The 25,578-nt window shown below is 41.6% G+C and overlaps 1 protein-coding gene across 1 annotated transcript; it reads left to right on the top strand.

The window, feature by feature from the left end:
- The first annotated feature begins 371 nt into the window (after positions 1–371).
- PIP4P2 (phosphatidylinositol-4,5-bisphosphate 4-phosphatase 2) lies at positions 372–25,578 on the top strand. Its single transcript, XM_074145466.1, has 7 exons — positions 372–477; positions 6,415–6,563; positions 7,962–8,068; positions 9,861–9,984; positions 15,954–16,006; positions 22,814–22,904; positions 23,987–25,578. The coding sequence occupies exons 1-7, from the start codon at positions 372–374 to the stop codon at positions 24,128–24,130; spliced, it is 774 nt and encodes a 257-aa protein (XP_074001567.1). The 3' UTR covers positions 24,131–25,578.

Here is a 25,578-nt window from a genome sequence, read left to right as displayed (position 1 = left end):
GCCGCACACCCCCTCCCTCTCCCTCCTCCTCCTCCTCCTCCTCCTCCTCCTCCTCCTCCTCGGCCGGCGCTGCGGCTGCCGGCAGGCCGCAGGGAGGCTCCCCGCCCCGGGAGGCCCCCCGCCCCGGGAGGCCCCGGTGCGGCCCGCCGCAGCGCCGCTCCCCCGCCCGCTCCGCCCCGGCCTGCCCCGCTCATTAGCCCCGTGACGGGGGGCGGCAGGCCCGGCTCGCCCAGCCCCCGCCCCGGTCCCATTCATTCCCAGCCCCTTCCTCTCCCCTCCTTCCCCCTCCCCTAGCGCTACCGGCCCCGCCGCCGCCTCCCCGCCCCTCCCCGTAGAGCCCGGCAGCGGGAAGGGCCCTCCGCGCCGCAGCCATGGCCGCCGAGGGGGTGGACGAGCGCTCCCCCCTGCTCTCCGCGCCCGGCTCCGGCAATGTCACCCCGACCGCGCCGCCCTACTTACCGGACAGCAGCCCCCGAGGTAAGGAAGCCGCCGCCGCCCTCCCGGCGCCGCAGAGCCGCCGACCCCGGAGCTGTGCCGGGCGAGGGGGGGTGGCCGCTGGACCGGGAGCGGTCGGGGGGGGCTCGGCGCGGCCCTCGGGGGGCAGGGCCCTGCGCCCGGTGAGGGGGACGGGGACGCGGTGTCTCCGCCCGGTTGCGGCGGGGCTGGGGGCACCGGGGGGGGGGGGGTGTGTCCGTCCGCCTTTGTCGGCCGGGGGTAACGGGAGGGGTGAGGGGGGGAAGCCCTGGCTCTGCCCCGGCGGCGGGGGCCGAGCTGGGGAACAACAGGTAAGGCGGCTGAGGGCCGGGTAGGCCGCTCCGGCGCGAACTCTTCAGAAGGGGGTGTAGGGGGGCGGGAATAAAAAAAAGAAAAAAAAAAAAAATTAAAATAATTGTTTGCAGTGGTAGAACAAGCCCTGACCGGTCTGCTTATTATAACTCACTCGCATGCCGGAGCTTGCAAGGTAATTGTTGGGAGTTGGGTTCCCCTCCATTAATTAAGGAGCAGGATTAAGTAAAAGATGCCTAGTTATGAACAGCCCAGCTGGGCGCAGCGGGGGTGCGGGAGCGGAATAAGGTACCCCCATCCCTGTTTTATCCCTGGTGACCCTGGAAGAGCCTTATCCCGGGTCTGGCACCGGCATTGAAGTCCTGGAGGGTCTCTGTGCAGCCCGGCAGTTTGGAGCCCAAAACCACTAGGATGCCCTTGCAAACACGTTTCAAGGCCATAGCTGGTTTTGGCTTTATGGGTTGGTTTTTTTTTTTCTTTTTTCTTTTTTTTTTCTTTTTTTTTTTTTTTTTTAAGCAAGTCGGATGCTGCGGTTACAAATCTGGAATTGTGGCTTAATGATAGATATGGTATTAGCTCTCTTCTACAGACTGAGGAAAATCATCTTGTTGGTCAATAATGAATATTTAATAAGCAAGTGAAAAAATTTCACTTAGAAAATATGAATCAGGAGGTTTACAAAATACATTAATAGATTTATTGTTTTTTTCCCAATTAAACATTTTAGAGCAGAAAGCAAGGGGAAGAGAAAGCTGAAGGAATCAAGAGTAAATAAGATTAGCCTTGCTCCACTAGCAGTAGCGTTTAAAATGTAAGATTACAGTCCTGATCTCACTGGCTCCAGTGTGTTGGCCCTTTTTTTAGGATTTTTATGTAATTGCATAGTTTTACTACGTAAGTAACTAGAATGCTATGAGTGAGCATCTCTCTGTTTTGAATAATATTGAAACCCGTGGAAAGCTAGTCCCCTTTGCCTTGATAGGAAAATGTATTTCAGTTAGTGCTGTAGCTGATGCTGACTGTTCACTTTCATTTGAATTGCACAAACATTGGCCCGAAAAACAGCAGGGGGGTTTGGTGCGTTTTTTTCAATCGAATTGTGTAGGATTGGCATCATCCCTTAAGTTTTGTAGTTTAAAAAAAATCCAGAAGTCTAGTTTAAAGTCCCTGGTTTCGTTCTTGGTATTTCTTATCCCGTAACTATGACTTTTGCGTACATTTCAATCCGTTTTTAAAAGGGTCTTTGTAGATTTCAAAAAACAACGAAAATGCTTTGGATCAGTGACTCTTGTTTGAAGCCAGGGTGAAACTCACGACCTGGAAACAAGGTGGACTCCAAGTGCTCCTTGCAGTTGGTGGCTGTGTCCTGCTGCATCTTCAGCGCCTGTCCGTAACTCTTGTTAATTGGTCCAGCTGTGGCGTGTGGCGCTTAAGTGGCTTACTCCCAAAAGCGAGGAGGAACCGTAGAGCTTTCTTAAATGTCAGACATCTCTTCACAAGTTGAGGATCTCCTGTTTGATCAGTCCATGAGCAAGCTTACTAGGTAGCACTTCAAAACTGCTCTTCAAGACTTACAAAAAGATAATCTGCAGAACAAAATTTTGCAGAGCTGTCGCGTGTGTCGGGGTAGCTCTAGTTTCCTTGCTCTGTCAGTTATCCTTAGTGAAAGGATCTACGGAAGCTGAACCACCTTTTTAGCTAACAGGCAGTTTGTATCTCTCTCCCTAGTGCAAGTTTAGACGTAGAGGGAAGAAGCGTTCTTGTGAGGTGATGGGGTTTTGCTTCAAAACCCCTTTCTGCAGAGCTTCCTTGCTTAACATCACCTGAGTGGTGTGGGGCTGGAGGTAGAGGAAGGAGGAAGCTCTGTGCACTCCAAACTACCACCTGAATGAGCATTAATAGATTTATCCCTGTAATTATCTACTCTGCCCAATATGTCATTCTGAGCTTTAAATTAGAGAGGCCGTGGTTTGAAAGTAGCCTCCTCTTCCCTTGTTGGGCTGTAGCAGCGACCCAACTTTTCACACAGACAAAGGTTGGGACCATCAGCGCTGCTCCCTATAATAAGGTGCTTATTCAGCACTTTTGTTGTTTGGGTGTTTTTGTTTTTGTTTTTTTGTAGGGTGGTGTGGTTTTTTTTCAGGCTTTCTTAGTTCTTAACGTAGTTTTCTCAGTTCTCTGACATAAATCACTAACTCTTTTTCCCTCACCCAACCCTCCCAGGCCAGGATAAAAAAAAATCTCCTTTAAAAAAACAAGAACAACCAAAAACCAAAACACAAATAAGCAAAACAAACCCCAAAACAAACTCATTTCTCTTTGACCCAGGTAAGCTGCAAGTGGTTCACCTGTCACTTCCGCCCTTTGGATACCAAGGGAGGAAAACGCATGAGCACCACAAGGAATTTCTGAGGTTGAATATGTGGTATCTTCCACTGCATTGCTGTCCTGTGGGACGAGGAGGGAGTCGTAGGTTAGTCAGACGTACTGCAGGGCAGGGCACTCTGCTAATCTTGCTGAACTAATTACTATTGGATTTTATTTTATTTTATTTTTTTTAAGAAGAAGTGATAATAAAGCTATAAACTTGGTATGTCAGCAGCAGGAAATTCAGTATCTCATTAAATGTGTCCTGAAACACCTGGTGTGTGCTTGAAACTTGCCTACCATCCAGTCACATCCAACATGATGCACCTTCGTGAACTGTTCTTAGATGTTGTAGTTAGCCTGAAATTAAAACTGTCCAAAAAAAAGTCTTACCAAAGTACATCTGTTAAAGTGCTTTGAAACCTAATTTTTATTTAAGAAGTAATGAGCAGCCATCTCTGAGACAATGCCTTTATTTTCACTTTCAACTCTGCCCCCCCAATATACTTTAATTTAAACTTGATTTTGATGGCTTTTGCTGGTTTATTTTTTGGAGCTCTTCCAAATGCACTTTTTCTTTAAGCATGAAGGTTGCAGTGCCAGGCTACCTCCGGCTTTCTGCTCCGTAGCAAATGTTCTTTGCTGCAGCACCACTCTGAGAAGCAGCCATTATTCCCTCGCTATCTGCAGTTTGCTGAGCCAGCAGGACAGGAATACCTGGAAGCCGAGCAGCTCCAGTAGTGAGGCTGGAGAAGTGGCTGGTGGTGTCTGTAGGTGCTCACACAAAACGTTTTACTAGCTTTCAAAATCCTAAATCACTTAGGATTTTACGAGTAGGCTGTCGCTTACAAGTAGGGTATAGAATATTATAAATGTCTAGAAGGTTATAGTTGCCAATTCTTAAAATACTCCAGGCTGGTGGAAAGCTGAAAGGCTGGGGGGGGGGTGTCTCTTCACTTCCTAGCATCCTTCAAGATACTGTTTGCTTTTCCTTATTACAGCTGTCCTGTGCCCAGTTGATAAGGTTGAGAAGTCGCACCTGAAATGGAGAGGACAAAGCCAAGAAGTTCTGTAACGTGATTGTTGCCTTTCAGAAAAGCAGCCTCAAAGCTGGGATTGAACTGTAGGGGTGTCTTGATGGAGAGTTTGGTATTGGGTCTGCTGGACGTGCCTTTTGGTTTATTCTCCCAGCCACAAAGCCCATCAGCCGCTGGCTGCGGGAGCAGTGGGGCAGCCAGCTTATGGCCAAAACCCCCTGCTGCAGCCTTGACTTGGCCACTCGCCGCTAAGACACTGCTCTTCCCATCATCTGCATCTCAAACCTGGCTTCTGCAGTGATCTAGTAGGCTTGAGGCTGTTGCCAGTTGCCGAAGCGGAGGTTTGAGGGTTGGGGTTTTGTCTTCTGTGTGTTTTGTTTGCTAATATCTTGTAATATCCCCTCTCTTGCATGTGGCAGCCTTGTGTTGAAAATAGGATATCGCGGTACTGCAAAATACTGTTATTCTTCAAAATTTTTGACTGGATGCTGTATTTTCTCAGAATGTGATTCCTCAGAAACAGAAAAAAGTCAGAACAACCCTCTTAAGTTACCTGGTATTTCTTAAGGATGTTGGTTTCTGCAAGCAGTATATCAAAGCTGAAGGGGTGAAGTTCACTTGCTCAAGTAATGGAGCATCAGTTCTGTGTGACGACTTCAGAATTGCATTGCTGCATACAAGTTAATTTTCTTTCGCGTCTGAAGTAATTCAAGTATGTTGGATGCGATTCTGAGACCCTCGAGGTGTCCGCCTTCCTTCTGCTGCCTCTGTGAGTTATTACCAAGTACGGGTCCAGATTGTTTGTAGCCCAAGTAGCAAAGAGAGAGCGGGCACCCAACAGCAATGCTGCTTCAAAGGTTTGGCATGATTTTTGGACCTGAAGGGCAGGCAGGGTTTCTTACATCCCTCCAGCTTATGACATTCACTTTAAAACGGAGTGAAGGAGTGCTGAGTGCTTTCTTATAGAGTTAAATTTAATATTTGGGCTTGTCAGCTTTGATAGGAGCCCGTGATTTTTCCCTCGCCACCCCTCCAGCAGATACAGCTCCGTGCAGTCCCCTTCATGAACTGAAAGTAGGTTGATCTTTCACTGCTTCCCCCAAGAGTTTGTTGGCTGCTTGGATGTAATTATGAAATCATTTATTGAAGTCCAAGGCTAATAGTTTCAAATTATTAGTATTAAAAAAAAAAAAGTTAAGTGTGAACTACTAAATATGCCCGTTCCTTGTTTGCTTACCTGAAGAACCCTGGACTACTCGATGAAATAAAAGCCGGTGCTGCTACATGCCAAATAATTGTGGTAATAAGCTTGTGAGAGGTTGCTGTGTTGAATTGTTTTCATTCCATGGATTCTTAAGCTGAGAAGGCTCCTGAGTGTTTCCTCCCTGATTTGCCATGGGCTCAGGACCGGCAAAGCTGAAATCTGCTCTTCCCCGGGGGCCTGAGGCCACTGTACTCTCCCTTGTGTTACCCGGTCTTAAGTGACTTAAAAGTCCTTGTGCTTCCATGCTTTGGATCTTGGACAACAAAAATATTTGGAACCCTTGCAAGCAGAAGCTCTGATGGTTCAGTTCATCTTTTTTTTCTTCAAGATAGCAGAAATTTGCTGTTGCAGCACTCAAAAAAGAAGCCATTTATACCACTTCCCATTCAAGACCTGTTTCCTTAACAGAACTTTTCTGTATTTTTACCTGTAGTATGTGATACTATATGGTAAATAGTTGACTGTGTTTCAGTCTCTGCAGATGTTTGTAAATGCTGGTTATAGTTCTTCTGTCTACGTTGCCTCTTGTATCTTCTGCTTCTTTTTTTTCCTTCAGAAGCCAGTCTCTAGTTGCTACTAATCTGTAATGGGATTGGGTGGGGTTTTTTTTCCTCCCTTTCCTAAAGTCTGTAAAAAGTTGGTTTGAAATTAAAGTTGCATCGATGACCCTTTTATCTGATCCACTTTTGTGGGGTGATTTACGGTGTGTTTGTGTTGCTGGTATGCTTTATGTACAACTACATAAAGTTGATGTTGGCGTACAAAGAAGTTGTGGGGAAGGGGAAAGCAAACTTACGTTTGTCTTACGTTTATGCTAATTATTGACTCAGATATTTTTTTTTTATATAAATACTTTTTTTTCATTTTTTTGAGGCTGTGACTGTTAGAGACTATCTTTGCTGATGGTGTTGTGGGATCCCCTGTCTGGTTTTTCAACTGAGATTTCCTGATCTCTTGCAGCAGAGCTCCCTCCTCCGTATACTGCCATTGCGAGCCCAGATGCCAGCGGTGTTCCTGTAATAAACTGCCGCGTGTGCCAGTCGCTAATCAATTTGGATGGCAAGCTGCACCAACATGTTGTTAAGTGCACAGTTTGCAACGAAGCTACGGTAAAATGGATATTTTTATTTTTTTTTTACCATTTTCTTTTTGTGGAGGGAGGTGGGGGGATGTTGAAGTGCATCCTTGGTAGAATTCGTGTCCTCACCTACAATGGGTGAGTCCCTTCCCACCACCCTCCAAAGGACCTGTCAGCGCAGCTGGCTGATAGTGTACGAGTTTGAGGGTGGCTGGCACAAGGATGGCCATAAGCAATTAGAATAAACCTTCGTGCTGTTGAGGCTGTGCAGGATGTTTCCTTTTGAGGCAGAGGACAAAGAGCAAAAGTTTAAGTAATTACTCTTCTGTAAAGAAGGGTAAAACTGTTTTAGATGGGATGAAGAGAAATGAAGAATTGAATTATTTTAAGAATGGAAAAAACAAAACAACTAATCCACACGTTTCCCTGGATGTGTGCTTTCCTCCTGCAATACTACTCAGTTAATTTGTTAGCTTGCTAACAAACCACAACACAACAATTTTGAAATGCAGAAATTGTTGTTTCTGTTCCAGTGATCACAGACCTTTTTGCTCCTCCGCCCCTTCTCTTAATACAAGTCTTCAGCTTTTGGCCTCTTGCCTCTTTTTTTTTTTTTTTTTTTTTTCTCTCCTTCCTGCCAGTTTTAGTTTTGGGATCTGATACTGCAGCACTCCACAGCTACTCAGGGCATTTGCATGAAAAACACTGGTTTGGATTTATTTTAGGAAAAGAACTTTAAATTATGTCCAGAAAACAGGAAGCCTTATATCTGTAGGAAAACATTCATTTTTTTTTTCTGCTTGCGAGAGAGAGAACCTGCCATTAATACTCACTTTCCATGCTAATATATAATGTTTCAGGCCAGACAAAGTATCTTGCAGCTTTTGAGACTTGTGATTTGCTGTATGAAAGGGACCCAGAAACTTGAGTCCCAGGTTGGAGAAAGATCATTTCAGTACCATTTAAAATAAGATTACAGTTCAGTGATGTCTATGTATTCTCTTAGTGACTGAGAAGCAGATCCTTTCACTGTTGAATAAAGCCATTGTACCAGGCAAGGAGGCTTTCTTGATGTTTTGACTGTTTTTTTAAAAAAATACCACTACTTAAGCACACATTCTAGAAAATAACTAAACTGAAGTCTTGAATTCATTGCTAAAATATGTTTTTTTCCGTTAGTTTGCAGAATCTCTTTTTGTTCTAGTGGGGAAATTTGCACTTCTTTCTGTGTGCAGAGAGAGAAAACTTCCACTTTTGTCTTGACTTTCAAGTTTCCTCTGTAAGAGGAACTGTATTTCTCTGTTAGCAAGAATTTGCCACTGAGGTTGTTCTGCTTTGTCATACTGTTATGAGGAAGAAAAGTGAATTACCATGACTTCTGATGTGTGTTCTCTGGTGTTTTGGTTTTTTTTTTTGTGTTGCTGTTTAGCCAATCAAAAACCCTCCTTCGGGGAAGAAGTATGTTAGATGTCAATGTAATTGTCTCCTTATCTGTAAGGATACGTCTCGGAAAATAGGCTGCCCAAGACCAAACTGGTAAGAATAAAAAGCTGTAAGTGCCTTGAGATAGCTTTCTTTAAAGCAGTGGTGCTCTTTGCATTGAGTATTTAAAACTGAAAGAGGTTCAAGCCTGTGCCCCTGCACATGTACACTCACAGAGCATTACTGAATTACTGCAGAGATAAATTGTGGTAGTCTCAATTTTGAATTGGTTTTTTTTTTTTTTTTAAGATTAAAGAGGAAAAAAATTTCTTTTTTTGTGCTTAGTTGTAGTCTCAAATGTATGTTTTCCATTTTAGCTACTTTATAAGGAACAAATGGTATAAAGAGCAATGGAGAAGAAAATAACTTCCTGTTTCTGGGACTTAACAGTTACAATGTCTTGCCAACTTAATTATTGTAAACAGGTTGCTCGCTTTGCTTGGTTCCAAGTGGAGTCTTAGGAATGAAACAGGAGAGGGAGCAGTAGGTTGGCTTCAGTCCTGTCCTCCCTTCTTCGTTACACTGAGTTTTCAGTCTCTTCTTGGCTCTCAACTTTAATTTACACATTTGTTATCACAGAAATAAGTCCGATTGCCATACTGTGCGTTCTTACTATTGGGCTTAGGGTGTTAAAGATCCCACTGGGGTAGGAGTAATTTGATCATACGTGGTGCAGCTCTAGTGGGCGAAACTGAGATGAAGGCTAGATCTACAGCTACTTGAACGAAAGCTCTATGGCACCAAGTGCCCTAGTCACCAGTCTGTTGGCTGTTCTGGTTTTGAAACACAGTTTGAGACTTTAGGTTGTTTTGGGTTTTTTTTTTTTTTTTTTTTTTTTTTTTTTTTTTTAAAAAAACACTAATGCAGTGTTAGGGAAAACTTCAAAACATTCCAAATATTTTGTCAGAGTGAAAAAATGTTCATGGGATACTTCAGTTGTAATAGATCATATGATTGGTAACCAGCTGAATCAGAAACTCCTTCGTTTTATTAAAATAATTTCCAAAGTACATATCTCAGCAGTTTCCCTAAGATAACCTATGTATTTATCTTACTAGAAGATGAGCAAAATTAGGGTGTTTTGAAGGAGAGAGTTGGGAGTATGCCCTAAATAGAAGGTTCCAGATTAAAGGGAGGCCATCTAGAATATAAATTTGGTTGTATATGGGGAGAGGTGCACTGCAGTTTAAATAATGTTTTGGTTTTCCCTTTACTTTTTTCATGCTAGGCTCAGTCTGCTTTGAGTTGGTTAATTTGGGTACTGTCGTTTTGGACACACAAATTGTATAATTACACTGGAAATACATTGAAGATAAAAGCAAATACTTACAAACTGGTTTTTTAAAGTAAACTGATTGCATTTAGTCAACCTGGGGTGGTTTTCTTCTTTAATTCACTCCATTTGAATGGAATTTTTACAAGTACAAATGTGGGTATGCTGCTTATATCGACATGGTTGTTAGTGGGGTGGGAAGGAGAGCCAGGTTATGGAAAAGTCCTTACCCTTTCTACATGTTTCACATGGGTACGTACATTCCAATTCATGGGCTTGCTCAGCCTGGGTATTAAGATTTCATTTTCCTGAGGAGTGTTTCTGCCATATGATGGCAAGTCTTTGATCTCTACAGGGTTCTGGCTTGAATGGCAGATCTTGCAGTGAAAGAGAATGTTTTCAAAACTGAAAACACTTTGGAGAGAGACCAAAACTGGGTGCATCATCTGTTTAAAAAGCAGATTATAGTTTAAAAGTGTAAAATGTTTGGTAGTGACTGAGCTAATGGCTCAAACACATCGTCCTTCTCTTTTGCTAGCTTAATTACATGTACATCTAATGTTCTTAACGCAGTAGACGCATCATTACTCTTGGTCCAGTAATGCTGATCCCAGAAGAGCAGCCAGCTCAGCCTGCCTTGCCAGTTCAACCAGACGGAACTAGAGTGGTATGCGGGCACTGTGGAAATACGTTCCTTGTAAGTAAAGCACCAGATTCTCCTCCTCAGCTTGCTGTGCTGTCCCTCAAGCTATTCGTTGTAATCGCTTTTAAGAGCATATTGCCTCACTCTGTGGCATCATTGAGGAACTAAAGCCTCTGTGCTCATGGTGCTGTGGATGTATGGTCTGTATGTTATCTCTACATGCATTTCAAGAAAACTTTAACAGTCTTTTTGTGCATACACGAATAAAGCCCAAAGTCAGTCTTAACTGCTTAGCCACGTGAGAGTGTATGGTGCTGGAAAAGGAAGTTAGGCTTCCAGGTTCTGCTTAGGCTTGGAGTGGTGGTTGTGTTCTGCAGTGGCTGAGAGCGCAGTTCCACCATTGCTGCGTGGACCCCTGACAGCTGTTTGTGACAGCACTTTCCATTAGCATATCTGCCAGTTGTTACACAACTGGAGATTCTGGGTTACGTGTGCGGCTGATAGTTGATCTTGTTTTCTGAATTGGAAGGATGCAAGAGTACTCTTTTTCTGTCAAACTGTTTGCAGCCTTTTACATGGATAAGGGCCTGCCATACTTGAATTTTGATTTAGGAAGGTTCTAAGTTAGCCTTAGCTTCATCATCTAATGGTGCCTGAATGTTTATCAGGTTTGTGAGTGATGCGAAATGCCTAACATAAGTGGTACAGCTGAAGGACCTGCATTGTCACCAGAGTGGTGTTAACGTTCCTGAAACAAAGGATTGTAAGATACATAAAGGCCAGAGAATCACAGAATGGTAGGGGTTGGTAGGACCCTCTGGAAATCTTGAATATCTGCAGAGAAAGAGATGCACTCATATGGAAGGAGAATACTCAAGGGCATTTTGTGAAAATGTGTAGGGGATGGTGCTCCATGTTGGCTTCTATCAGCAGTGAGAGAAGGGTTCACTTGTGATAGGCTCCATAATGGAATAGACTTGTGCCTTCAAATCTTTACTTCAGGTTTATGGATAAATGTGTGATCCAGGTGTGTTATCGTGGCTTTACTACTGCAGTAGATGAGGAATGCAGGGAGCAGGTGATGGCTCTTACACTTTTTTTTTAAAGGCGAGCTAGGGATTTGATTATGAATTTACAAGTAATATACGACCTGAGAAACCATTAGAGAGATGTTTGAGAAATACTCTATCTACCAATTCTGCCTATATATTAAGAAAAAAAATATTTCTATTATACCACTTGCTGAAGAAAAGTGGTCTGTAACTGGAGATAGCTGGAGTGGGGGGTGTTTGCTTTTTTGTTTTTCAATGCAAGTCTCTATGTGACCTTAACTAGTGAGAACGTTGTATGCAATATAGAATAATGTAACTAACAGAAAGCTACTGGGATCTATGGAAGAAAAAGGCCATCTCAACTATTTATTCTAAACCAGGAATCTTATTAACGGTTACCTTTTCTTTTAGCATTTTTTTTTAAAAGTAGTATTTAACAAACAGTTAAGTACTTGCATGAACACTGTCGTTTGATACAGTCATAATTTAATTTTGTAATGCAATTATGCTTTTTAGCAGAGCTTTAAAACTGCACAGGGAAAAGCAGTGCTGTAGAACAGTTACAGTATTGTTTTAATGGCGTCTCTTAACACAAAAGACTATCGCTACTATGTGATTTTAATTCTTTTTTTATTAGGGACAGTCAGTGTTATGAAGTAAAATTCTCATTGCTAAACTATTGGCCTGTCTTTGGGGGACTTCATAAGCATGGGAGTATTATTTGTCTTTGTCCCCTATTTGCTTTCTATAAGAGTAGCCCAAATTAATTCTGCAGTTTACACTATGAACTTCTTTAGGTGAACGTAAGGGGGGGGCGGAACCCAAAACCCCTAAAGGCTGATTTTGCCCATAATTACCAGATTATGCCTTAAAAGGCTAAGTTTTCTTACTTGGCATTTGTGTGTGACTTCAGATCTGATGATTGCTTTAGGGAACTGCATCATTTTGAACTTCATAGTCCCGCCTGCCAGTAAGATGAGTTTACCACTTTGTGGTACATTGAAAAGAAACCCTCAAAATCATTAGAAGTTTGAAGGTTGTGTTCTTTTATGCTGAGTTATCAAGAAACAATTCCTTTTTTCTCATATTACACAGCTTTCCCACCACTCTTTTGCTTCTACCTTTTCCCATTACTAAGTTTGAGAGTCTGCAAATAAAATTTCTAGTTAAGAAAAATCAGGACATTCCTTAGGTTTGAGAGTGAACAGAAAAGAAAAAAAAATAGAAGGGCTTTAGCCAGCCTGGAAACTCCGCTTCTGTGAGGGTATTTCTGCCCTTTGATATCTCCATGTTGTAAAGCAAATATGTAATGCCAGATGCATCTCTCAGCAACTCTTTCCAGTATCTTACTGATCAAGGTTTTAGATGAGATATTAGGAAGAAATTCTTTCCTGTGAGGGTGGTGAGGCACTGGAACAGGTTGCCCAGAGAAATTTTTGGATGCCCCAACCCTGGAGGTGTTCAAGGCCAGGCCAGATGGGTCTTTGAGCAACCTGCTCTAGTGGAGGTGTCCCTGTCCATGGCAGGGGGGGTTGGAACTCTATGATCTTTAAGGTCTCTTCCAACCCAAACCGTTCTGTGATTCTATCTCTTTTACTTTACCTGGCAGTTAAAAAATAAAAAAATAGACAAACACAGCTAGAATCCCTGGCATGGAAAAGTCAAATTGTCAGTTGCTTGTTCTGTGTTCTTTTAAGACTATCAACTTGTTTACCACCTTTCTAAGAATTTCTTTTTTTGCATAAGCATGGGCTGTGCTTTCCCTGCCTTTACACATGTGGGGGAGTGTTTTTTACAAATTATTAAAAGCATGCTTCATGCTGTGGAGTGCTTCAAGTTTCTCTGTCTCAGCTGGGAGAATGACTTAGTACTGAAGTGATCCTGTAGCGGAACTATCACTAGTTATTCATGTTTTGTTCATCAGATTTTTTTTTTTTTTTTCCCTTTGGTAATCCGATAGGAATCTTTTCTGTGTTAAGGTTTGCACTGTTTATAGCAGATTGGAGTTCAGATAAGCAGTAGAATAGAAAAGGAGGCCAGGAGGAGAGTTTTACTGTCCTACTGAATCGCAGTCTGACCTGGTTTGGGCTTTTTTGAGAGCTTCTGGACTCGGGCTGTGGCTGAGTTAGTTCCTGCCAGCAGTAAGTCATTCCCCACAGCCCCTCTCCCAGGGCCCTGTGACTCAGATGATTTGTGGCTGTCGAGGCCAAATTGGCTTTGGAAATGGTGGCAGGCAGGGGAGGGGTGTCCCTGTCCTCCTGCTGTCAGAGAGACCCTCAAGGACTAGAAGCCAGGAGCGAGCTGTGTGAGCCACAGGCTCTAGGTGAAGCACTGCGGTTTGCCCGTTGTGCTCGGTTGATTTTACTTTTTTAAAAACTAATCAAGTATGAAAAATATTCCTTCTAGAATAATTGAATAGAAGGCCCTTTAAATTCTTTAGAAAACTAATAAATGTTCTAATCTGCAGAAGTATTTTGCTCTCCCAAAAGACATGAGGGGAGCGGAGGGAAAGCTTTTTTTGGCAGAAGCAGTTGTATGTAGGGATGTGTGTGTATATATGTCTTTTTTTTCCTCTGGCTTTTATTGAATGCATTGAGAACTATTTGAGGCTCAGAAAGACGCAAGTTTGACATATTCTTCTAGTAAATCCCTCAATGGATATCTGTCTTTATCCACAGTTGAAACATCTAAGAGCTCTGGAATCTTTATCGGTGTTTCAGTACATCGAATCAGGGATTTAGGCTATTTATTATATTTTTTCAATGGGAAAAATACAGTTTGTATTGTTGACAGGGAGCTAAATTTCACGTAACTGTGACCTCAAGTTTTCTTAATGCCATGAAAAAAGATTAGGTACTTTAGATCACTCGGGAATACGAGTGAAAATACTAGCTTTAACCATGTATTAAACTACTTGTTAAACGCACCAAAACTCCAAGAATTAGAATGTGCATGAAAATAACCTTTCCCTAGTGTGCTACTGTGATCTGAATTCTTGTAGTTTGAATGTTTTGTCACGTTTTTGCTTTTTTTCTGCAAATATTTTTGATTTGCGCAGAAGGCATCATAACAGTTCATGCTTCTCTTCCAGGTAACTCAAAATGAAAACAGATTTTCAATGCCTCTTTTTTCCCATCAATATTTGGAGCCCAAATACATTTGAGTTTGTATCCATTACTAATTATGGCTAATAATCAGAAATAAAAAATAAATAAAACCCTAGAAAGGTCATTAATGAGTAGCTTTGGAAATGGAGTTGCCTACCCTGGAATAAAACTAGTGTACAGATGTGAAGTTGAATTACAAATACATAAAATGTAAGTCCTGGATTTAGATTTGCTTCTATTTCTGGAATTGCAGTTTAAAAAGCTCAAAGAAGCACTCTCAAGAGGCCTGTCTCCATCCCTGGTACTGACAACCACACCTTACCCTGCTTTTGCTGTGTAGAACTAAGTGAAACAGTCATTTTTGACAGGGATGCAGGCAAATAACGAACTCTGGCAGGAATGTGGAAGTAGAGTTAGTGCTCCTTAAATGCATTGCTCAGCAGATTTCATTTGATTTAGGGATAAAATACAACTGTGCTAAATGACTTTGGCCAAGTCTTTGTAAACAAATAAATTTTAAAGAACAACTACGTAGCTGGTATTGTAACTGGATGCTTCAGAACCAGGCAAAAAAATGATGGGTTTCTTCTTTGTGGAGAATCAGCCCCATTAGAAGTAAATAAAACTGAGGGAGACCTTCAAAAAGCAGGAAAATGCACTCTTAAATACTACAGATGAGAATCTCGCTCACAGCAAAACCTGCACATACTGGCAAGGCATTACAAGCCACATCCTCTTCCTTTGCACATAAAATCATAAATTTCTTTGCAGTGTTTAAATGGTGCTGTGCTGTAGGTAGGTCCTGTTTTCCCTTCGAGGCAGGGCTCTGATTCTGATTGGTGTTTGTAGCACTTAACACGATTCACTTTGGTAGATGGACTTCTGATCTCTCACGGAGATAAGGAGGATCCAAATGGAGGCATTGGTGGTCTGTGCTGTGGCTTCTTCCCCTGCTAGTAACTTGCAGTGTGACTTTTACATAAATTAAGAGGGGCTTTTACATAAATTAAGTGGGGAGGGGAGAGGAGAATTATATCCCACCAAGAAACTGTGCTAACTACCTCCACTTGAGAAAGGCAGCAGGAGGGAGCTGCAATTACAATATAACTGCTTACAGAGCAAAGAACAATAATCTTACTCCCTTTGTTCAAGGCAAACAAAATTAAAATGCTTGTTTAATACTTCTGTTAGCACAGAATGAAATTGAACGAAAGCTGCTGTTTTTAAATGAGTATATGACTGTGTATCCTCTGGTTGAGGTAGTTCTAGGCATTAGTTCCACTAAGGTTGTTTTCCAGGCAGATTGTAGTCTACGCATGGAAGGCTATGACCATACCAGGTACGGTTTTCTATACCACCTTCTTAAAATTATCATTTAAGTAGCCAATAATTTTCTCTATTTTATGTATGTAAAACTTGATCAAGACATCTACTTTCTAAAATACTCTTTAGCTAAATCTTCCTGTGCAAATGATGCAAGGGTTGGGGAAAGATGGAAAATTGCGTCTATCTGTAATTGTGCCAAAGAAAAAACACACTTGTTTTGATTCTGGGTATATTCATAGTCATGGAAGGAAGAGAAAAGCCTGCATTAATATTATGTTGCCCATACTGCGCGTGGGGATGGAACCACATTACGTCAAGCGAATCCTGTAATACTAAGGCAAGTCATGGGAAATGTTCACATGGAAATCCCAATCCGATGTTCCTTCTGTCAAAAGGGCATCCCATTTATGGAAGAAAGCAAGAAACAAGTCAGAGAAAGCCTGAGAAGCAAAATGTTTTCACAGTGACATCTAGCATGAAATACAACAAACGTTTTCTCAGGCCAGTTTTTCAACCTTTTTATTTTTTCTTTTTACAGTGGATGGAACTGAGGTTTAACACACTAGCAAAATGCCCACACTGCAAAAAAATGTAAGTTCTCTGAAAGCAAGGTTAAGAAAATTAACTGTTAAATAAGTTGCCAGTGTTTATTCCGTAAAAGGCTTTGGAGTAAAATGTGTCTGCTGTGCTGATTGTTTTGCTGTGCTCACCTGAATTTCAAGGCTAAAGAGCATGTTATGTGCATGTGAGTTCCCCGTTCTTTGTGCACAAATCAGTAACTTCTACAAATCCAACCTGCATTTATTAGAGTTCTCCCATTGAATTGCTAGAGGTAAAAATAAGCTGCTAACAATAGACGGGAATGGGTTGCTAAAATTAACAACTTATGTCCTTGAAATTTTACCCCTTCATGCAGTTAATGGCATGTCATGTTTAAATGTAGAACTTGAATTGGCGTATTGTAACAGTTGGGAAGGAAATAATCTTGTCTTAATTTGAAAGAGGTTTTACTGAGTTCATAAACTCAACAACTGACTTGTGTTAAGCATCTTCATAAACACTAAACACGCTAATGCATGAATTACTGCGGAATAACTGGTCTACTCATTTGCTATTACTTCACTAAGAAGGAGAAATAGAATACAAGAACCGTAAGAGGTTTTTATGTGTTGGGTTCGGTTTGGGGCTTTTTTGAGTATTTGCTTGGCCTTTCTTACCTGAGGTGAGGAATACTTAGTTTGAAGTGGTGTTACGAGCTATGCTACTAACGTGCTTTAAATTTGTGTGGAATCTCAACCACAGGGTGGGAAGTAAGACTTCAAAAATACTACTTCAGAGACTTTCTTGTCCTGCTTATTCATTTAAACATTTATCTTCCTTTGATAGGCAAGTGTGACTTCCAGTTAAAGGAGCAAATGTGTTTTCCAGTGGGAATGGAGTACCACAGCTGTGTTGCATGTTGTAGGGAAACGAGCAGGTCCCTTAGGAAGCAGAAGGCTTGGGATAAACACACTGTAGGTGTTGGCATGGCCTGGCCAAGCAGTGATTGACATCTTTTACTGGAGTATTTGATATAGAAGTCAGTGTGGTGGCAGGTTTAACCTCCGGAGTGTAACCGATGGGGTGTGGAGTGGTGAGTCTGTTCTAGTTCGCGTAGGTCAGATAAACTCAGGGTCTTGAGGAGGTGCTGCTTTTGCAGGGGTGTTTTCACTGAGGGTTAATTGCATTCAGTCTTTTCAGTTGGGCAGGGAGGGGTTGGTGCTCTGTGGTTGGGTTTGTTTGCTTTTAAGCTAATTGCCATTATGTTTTATATTTTATCATGTCACACTTGATAAATGAGCTCAGCTTTTCTCTTGACTCTCCTTAGGTACAAGATTAGTTGCTGTTTAACCTTAAGAAAAACAACAACAGAAAACAAACCCAGAAACCCAACCCCAACAAAATAAAACTCATTCCAAACAACAGTCCAAAAGTTATACCATGTGATCTTTTGGTCTGTCTTCTTGCGATTTATGTTGCTTGTATTTTAAAATCTGGCTGGAGTGTGAGGATTTCTTAGTATTTTTGTCTATAGTGCAAAGCATATAATAAAACCAGAGCATCGCTGAATGGCAGAATACAAACCAAACTTCAACAAATAGGCATTTCTGCCCTTGGGCCACAAGGACCCCACGCATTGGTACAGGCTTGGGGCAGTGTGGCTGGAAAGCTGCCTGGCGGAAAAGGACTTGGGGGTTCTAATTGACAAGCGGCTGAATATGAGCCAGCAGTGTGCCCAGGTGGCCAAGAAAGCCCGTGGCATCCTGGCTTGTATTAGAAATAGTGTGACCAGCAGAAGTCGGGAGGTGATTGTCCCCCTGTACTCAGCACTGGTGAGGCCACACCTGGAGTATTGTGTCCAGTTTTGGGCACCTCAATCCAAGAGAGATATCGAGGTGCTGGAGCGGGTGCAGAGGAGGGCAACAAAGCTGGTGAAGGGCCTGGAGAATAAATCTTATGAAGAGCGATTGAGGGAGCTGGGACTGTTTAGTTTGAGGAAGAGGAGACTGAGGGGTGACCTCATCACTCTCTACAACTACTTGAAAGGACACTGTAGAGAGGTTGGTGCTGGTCTCTTCTCACAAGCAAATAGTGATAGAACAAGAGGGAATGGCTTCAAGCTGCAACGGGGTAGGTTTAGACTGGACATTAGGAAGAAGTTCTTCACAGTGAGAGTGATCAGCCACTGGAACAGGCTGCCCAGGAGGTGGTTGAGTCACCATCCTTGGATGAGTTTAAGAGTTGCTTAGATGTGGTGTTGGGGGATATGGTGTAGGGAAGAACTTTGTAGAGTCGGGTAGATGGTTGGACTCAATGGTCTTTTCCAACCTAGATGATTCTATGATGCGAACTATGGAATATTGTAATTTAACTTGGAACGAGTTGCTTGGTGTCTTCCCGCGTTTGAGACGTGATGCTCAGGAGTTCTGCGCATCCAGCACCATAAACATTTCTAATGCATGGATTTAGGGCACAGCATAGGCGAGGCAGAGCTGTGAGTCGTGATGGAGGAATAAATAACTGCAGTGACCTGCTGCTGTCTATCAGCCCGTTGTCAGAGGTCGTCGTACCTGTCGCTGAGTAGTCAGAAGGGAATGTAGGGTTTTTTATTTCAGTTTATTAATGCAAAACTTCTTTCATTAGTAGCCGACTAGTCAGACGCAAAACTATTCATTCCTTCTGTTGACTCAGTTGATGGTTGTCACTGAAAAAAGGATACTGTAGACTGAGGCAAACAGCAGGAAGAAGACATCTGCTGAGACTCTCCGATTCTCAAGTAATTTTCATGATTTTGTTTCAAACATTTTTAAAAGTGCAGTGAATCTCTGCAAATAGCTTGCTTGTGACCACCTATTTGGTTGACGGAGACTAGATCTTAATATGAAGAATGCCTTGTAGAATTGCAGGGGAAGTTAGGAGTTATTATACAAAAAGGTCAATAATGAAATAATGTTCAGTGAAAATAAAGCGATCGTGCCCAGAGCGCATAAACAAAGGGACCTTTCGTATCTGGATGTTGGGGGAAACAGGATCTTGGGTTTCTTGTTTGTTTTTAATCCCATCTACCTGCTGCCATTGTGGTCACAAATGTATTATTTTGTGATATGCTTTCTTTCGTTTGTGTCATTGTCCTGTCCCTCCCTCACCCCCCAAGAGTCATTTGTTTTGCAAAATAATTTGGGAAATATAGGAAAGTAGTTGTGATGCAGAGAATAAAATCACTTAACTGGGTAAATGACCAAATATCTTTGGAAACGGACTACAAACCTGGTCGTGCCGGTATAGGTAAGGTGTTTGCAGAAGTCCTGCTGGTGCGTAGTGGTTCTGCCTGATGCAGGTTCTTAGTTGAATGTTATCTCCTGCATTGGGACAACAAATGTAGCGAAGGAGGAAATTATTGCAATATAGTTTTATTTTATAGTGTAGAGGCTGACGCCTGGGAATTGGGGAGAAACTTTCTTTTGCCTTTTTTAGTGTTGTTTTGTGTTTTAAAATACCAGATGTTTATCAGCCTGTTTCCCAAAAGAGTAAGAGGTTTAAGGAAGGCTTCTGGTTATTTTTCTAATTTAATGATGGAGAAGAAGCAGGAACTGTTTTTTGTCTGCTGCTCTCTTTCCCAAGCTGTATGTTACATCATCTAGAAACTTCAGGATCATGAATTCAGTTACCAGAAACAGAATTGAATCATACAATTTTTTATTTCAGAATGCCAAATCTCTCTTTTTTTGTGTGTGTGTTTTGTTTTGTTGTGGGTTTTTTTTCCCTTCAGAACCTATTTATTTTTCTTTTTAAGGTCTGACAAAATGATGAACCCTAATGAATTTGTAACACTTTGTCCCCGTAAAGTCTGCAGGGCCTTTAGGAAAGAGAGAGATGTTGGAACTCCGTCACTGCTGTGGAGCCTAGTTTCAGCAGTGCTATTCACCTTCAAAATACTGGTATTTTGATCTTCCTCTTAAAAACCCTTCTGAAAGCATGTCTGAAATCCTGGCAGTAATTCCTATTATTTGGAGCACAAGAGACCCTGCATTCTTTCCTGTGCTACTCCTTTAATACTCTGTCACTCGTGTCCCTCTTCTAATTGCTACCTGATGCTAAATTGGCTTTGGTGTCTCTTATATCTGCTGCCGCTGCCCGAAGGTCTGGCAGGTGCCTTTGCTTCCTCAGCAGCATCTGGGAAAGAAAGAACCGCTGCCTTCTGGATAGCTTTGTAGTGACTTCACCCTCATTGGTGCCACGATGGAAACAGCTGCTTCTGCCATTTAAAAATGTTCTTTTGACCCCAGTTTTAATATTTCTGGATGTGCCTGTCGGAGTTGCCGCAGTTGGTAGGTTTTAGGATAGGGTCTCAGCTCGCTTTATTCAAAGTTAGCTTGTGGTGTGTAATTTGGGGTGGGTAGAAGGAAACCTCGCTATTTGGAGTGGCCAAGTGGCTAATATCACTGTTGGGAGATGAAAAATAAATTATGATTTATTGGGTTTGCTAAATATTCCCAGGTCTGTTATGTGACCGTGGAAACTTAATACATGAATTTTATCTTTGTTTTCTGTGGAAAGAAAAAGGCAGTTAAATTAAGACATTCTTTACGTTCCTTTTTGCGGTATTTGAGATGGTGGTTTCTCTCCCAGCCTTTCTTACTGGACAGGAGGGGACAGAGCTTGAGGGAAATAGGGATGGAAAATACACACGGCACCTGCGGTTTCACCATTTACAGCTCTGAAAGTGAAGGTCTCTTTCCCAAAATGAACTTTGTCTCCATGTGAAATAACCAGTACAGTAAATATCATGTGTGTTTTAGATGTATTGAACGTGACATTTCTGCCGGCTTATCTTAAGGTATCCAGCTCTGTAATAGAATTAACTTTCTGAGTACGTAGCCAGGAAATCCTGCGGAGGAGGGAACCTTAGGTCAGTTTGGCAAGCTCAGTGCTCATCGGTTCAGCTTTTGGAGAAGTCTCCTCCCTCTCCGCTTTTATAAAAAATCTCTGTTTTTTTGGGGTTTTTCCTTTGTGTAACTTGAAATGAGACAACATATCCCTCTTCTAGGAGGGCTGTCGAAGTATTTAGGGTGGCTTTTGGTGGGGGGGCGAGAGGGTGGCCACATACCCTTATTTCCCCAATTGCAAATTCTCCCAGCCCAAATGTGTATGGTGAGGCTTTCGGTAAGAAGTCATTTTCCCTGGGAAGTTAAGGAGCAGAACAGTTTGGGGACTTTTCCTCCTCTGAAACAGTATAACAGATGGCTCGTGAGTGGTCCCTCTATTCAACCCTGGCCTTGCAAGGTGAAGCTCAGGGTGTTAGCGTGAGCACTGTGGTTGGGGTTTTCTTGGAGCGTTTTAGAAATTCCTTGTAAAGAAATAATATTGGAGTAAAGCTGCTTAAACCGATCTATTTGAAGACTTTGTAAGATGAATGCTTAAAAAATTCTAGTCACATGCTAAGCATATGAGGCCTATGTGGTTAATCAACTGGAGCCAGAAATTTGATCAGTCATATGACAGATGTACTACTTCAGTAGTCCAGCAGTGCTTTCTTCTGTTACATGTTTATCTGGAGTATGTTGAACTATCACGAGATGGAAATGACCTTCCCTTGCATCTTTGAACACAGAGTACAAGCATCTCAGCATTTCCAAAGGCATGTTGATCTCCCAGAACAGGATGAAGTATTTAACTAATGATAACATAGAATCATCGAATTGTCTAGGTTGGAAGGGACCTTTAAGATCGAGTCCAACCATCAACCTAACACATGCTTCAGGAAGCTTCAAAACTACCTCTATGATAGATGGTACATGTTTTATGAAAGCACCTCTCTCGTCCTTTCAATGGACCTACGTGTTAGCTGTGTTTCAATGGAATTAAATCATGTTTCTATTTTCCTCATTAGTATAGCTGTGATTGCAAACGTGTGACTCAAGATGTATTTGCTAAACAACGCTGAGCTCCTGAAATAATTTTTCTAACCCGTAGTAAAGAATGTAAGGTTTTATTTGCATTTTATATTCTGTTTGACTGAAGCACTGTAACAATTAGCTGAACGCAGCAGGTCGAGACAAATCTATCTGTGTTGGAGTTCACAGTCTAGACAACGAGTCACAGAACTTCAGGGGATTTATTTACCTTGGTTGTCAACAGTGATTTATGCAGCTCGTGTAACTTGTGGTAGAACTCTAAAAGAACATTGGAAAGTAAAAAGAACTTGTCATGTTTTTGAAGTAACTAAAACTGACTTGAACGTGCCTAAAGAATTGCAGTCTTTGGAAATGTTGAAACATTTGTGACTAAAATGGTTTGGGTTCTTTACCTTCAAGAAGTGGGGTAGAGTTTAGCCACTCAGCAGTATTGGGTGAGCTATTCCAAGAAATAGGTAGTGCAGGTTCTTACTGTTAATGACATTTAGGGGTGGTAGAAGTGATTTCCAGTTACTTAGATGCCTATGTGAATGTATTTAAACCCATGTATTAGAAGTCTAAAGGGTGTCTAACAACCTACATAGAAGTTGCAAAGCCAGGTTGGGTTTTGCAATCCAGAGGCTATTCAAGATGCTTATCTGGGTGCACTGTGGATATAGGAGGTGGAGACACTCGAACTGCAGGTGTGGCACCGCTCCCTTTGTTGTAAGCACTTAGATTTTTAGATACTAGATAATCTTCACCAATAGTTCCCCTTTGAAACAAACGTGGACTCTTGTCGTTTGCTGCTTGGTATAATTGTAGACTTTGCCTACACCTTTATAAACTTGAGATGGTGTGTGTGTATGGCCATTCCCCTCCCCTCCCTCCGTTTAGACTGAACAGTTACTTTTTACGTAGTTTGGTCGGTTTTTAATGTAAAATACTGTTTCTTTTCTAACAGTTCTTCTGTTGGAAGTGCCCTGCCACGGAGACGCTGCTGTGCATATATTACAATTGGGATGATATGCATCTTCATCGGAGTCGGATTAACTGTGAGTGATGGACTAGGATACGTTTGCAGCTGTGTGCAGGGGGTGTACGTGTACAAAGGAGCTCCTTTGCCTGACCAGCTCTTCCTTCCCCAGCATTTGAGTTTGTGTGGGTTTTATCACCTCTATTAAAACCATGGACTTAATCATCCAAGTTTGCCAGAAAAATGAAATGTTCCTAAAAACCAAATGTTCTGGCACTTTGAGAGTCTCCTCGATGTTAAATTTGACTCTTCGTCTCTCTAAAAACTTCAGTTTTATGAAAAAAAGGTTTTACTTTACTGTAGAAATACTGGAACATCTTGCTCTTGCTAGGGCTCTCAAAACGTTCAGTTTTCCAGAACTGCATATTGCTGTATAGCCAGGAATTTAAGTTCCACTGCAGTGGAGGGGAATGGGATTCCATAAGTCAGAAACACGTATACGCAAGGCTCGCTCTGTTGTTACTCTATTACTGAGAAAACTCTCTGGCTCGCTTGGCTCTGAAGTACCTGGTACTGGTTACTAGGGTCAATTTTCTACCCATCAGGCCCCAAAAAGTACATGTGAGGAAATACCTGCAGTTAAATTCAGATGTATGATTCTCATTAGACCTCTAACTTGCCCTATAACTGGAATAATTATGTGCGAGCTTAAATGAGTTACGAAGAGTTTTCCGGTTTCCCTAATAAAAACAGTGACAGCCAGAAATAAAAACATTAAAAGACAGATTTCTTTTTTTTTTTTTTTTTAAACATTCTTACTGAGTTTGAAAATAATGAAAACGTTTCACCATTCGGCATGCCCAGAGGTTTGTGTAGCCTCCATCCTTGGAGTTTTTTGGGACCCAGCTGGATTAAAACCCTGAGCAACTTGGTCTGACCTTAGAGTTGACCCTACTTTGGTCAGGAAGTTGGCACTAGAGACCTCCCAATGTCCCTTGCAAGCTCAATTATCCTACGATCGTGTAAAATTAAGCTAATAAAAGACCTGATTTAACCTTACCAGAGTAAAAAAGGTGCTGAAATGCTTCTTAATATAATCTGCTCTTCCCTGAAAAGCAGATAGCACTGTATGTTTTGACGCTTTTCGTTTTCTCTTTTTAGGTTGGTACACAGGATTTCGCCAGGCGATTTCACGCAACGTATGTTTCTTGGGCTATCGCTTATCTCTTAGGTTTAATCTGCCTCATTCGAGCCTGCTACTGGGGAGCCATTAAAGTCAGTTATCCAGAGCACAGTTTTGCGTAGAGAAATTGTTAGGTTATAGCGGATGAACATCTAGTAATTCTGGATATTACATCTTGGACACTTTTAAGACCTTTCCTGTAAGGATTCCATTCTGTTCAAAGTAGTTTTAAGACTGGGGGTCTCTAAGAACAACTGTTCATTGCACTACATAATATGCAAATAGTTTGTTTTGCTGCTAGATTCCCTAGCTCTGAATACTAAAGCTGTGTTTACACGTTCATAACTCTGTCTTTATAGGTGTTGAATTTTATTTCAACAGACAGTATTAAGTTTTACATTTCCTTTGTTATGTTAAAATCCGTCTGCCATTTTTCTAGATGATCAGTAAGAATTCAAAAGCAAGAGTGTTTATAAGTGTTTCTACAGTAGCTTCACATTTGTACTTAACGTTTTAACTAAAATCATATAAAAGTGGCTTGCTTTAAAACCTAAGCAATAAGCATTTTGCTTGAACTGCTTACTGTATCTTTTGCCTAAGATCATAGTGACCTTATTCAGGAAATGAAAGTTCTGAGTGTACTTTAAGGACTGACACTGTTGCTCGAGAGACATTTGTAAACACTGTACGCTTTGAGATTTTTTTCAGGTAGAGAGATGCTATTTTGGTAATCCAATTAAATTTCCATTTATCCAGGATTGGATTTCAGTTAGGATAAATGCTTTCTTTTCAAGGATCCTGGGATGCAGGTGTTTTGGTTTTGGTTTTGTTTTGTTTTGTTTTTTTTTTAACCTGGCAAATCCTAAAAGCCATGCTCGGATTATGGAACTTAACTCCGGTTATTCGTACAAGTTCCTTTACAGGGTCTAAGGGAAGCATTTCATACGACTTGTTTCATAGTACTTCAGTGTCACGTAGGTGACAATAAGATGGTGATGGGTTGCCTCTTACTTTCCTCTGATCATGTCAGATTTTCCCTGTTTGGGAGAGTTCCGCACTGGTCACCGCAAAGGGAGACACTGTAAATTCACATTAACTGCTGTAATAAGGAAATAAGCAAACTATTACTTGGACCATTCCATCAAAGTAGATCTCGTCAATTTAGCACTGACTTGCTATGAGAATACGGAAAGAGAAAGCTTTTTCTAATGATGTATTCACAAAGGATTGAGGGACCAGTTCTTGCACTGCCCATCTTCATAGTTTTAAACAAGTTTTTGCTAAATTTGGAAGGAATGTCCTGAGTGATTTAGACGACTGTAGTAATTTAGATAATGGGGTCAGATGGGTAAATTAATGTGGATGTTTCAGGGATACATGTAATTTAAATTATCTATGTTCCTGCTAGGACAAAATGGTATTCAGATAAGGATTTTGGAGCACAATAAATGTAAATGATCAAACTGTAAATGATCTGTCTTTGTATGATGCTAAATGTATAAAAGCAGTAGCTCAGGATTACAATGTACCTTTTACAAATAAACTAATAAAGAAATAAAGATTATTATTC

This window comes from Numenius arquata, chromosome 3, assembly GCF_964106895.1.
Source record: "Numenius arquata chromosome 3, bNumArq3.hap1.1, whole genome shotgun sequence".
Taxonomy (NCBI): domain Eukaryota; kingdom Metazoa; phylum Chordata; class Aves; order Charadriiformes; family Scolopacidae; genus Numenius; species Numenius arquata.
Note: the sequence above shows the minus strand (reverse complement) of the source record. Positions and strands in the feature narration are given on the sequence as shown.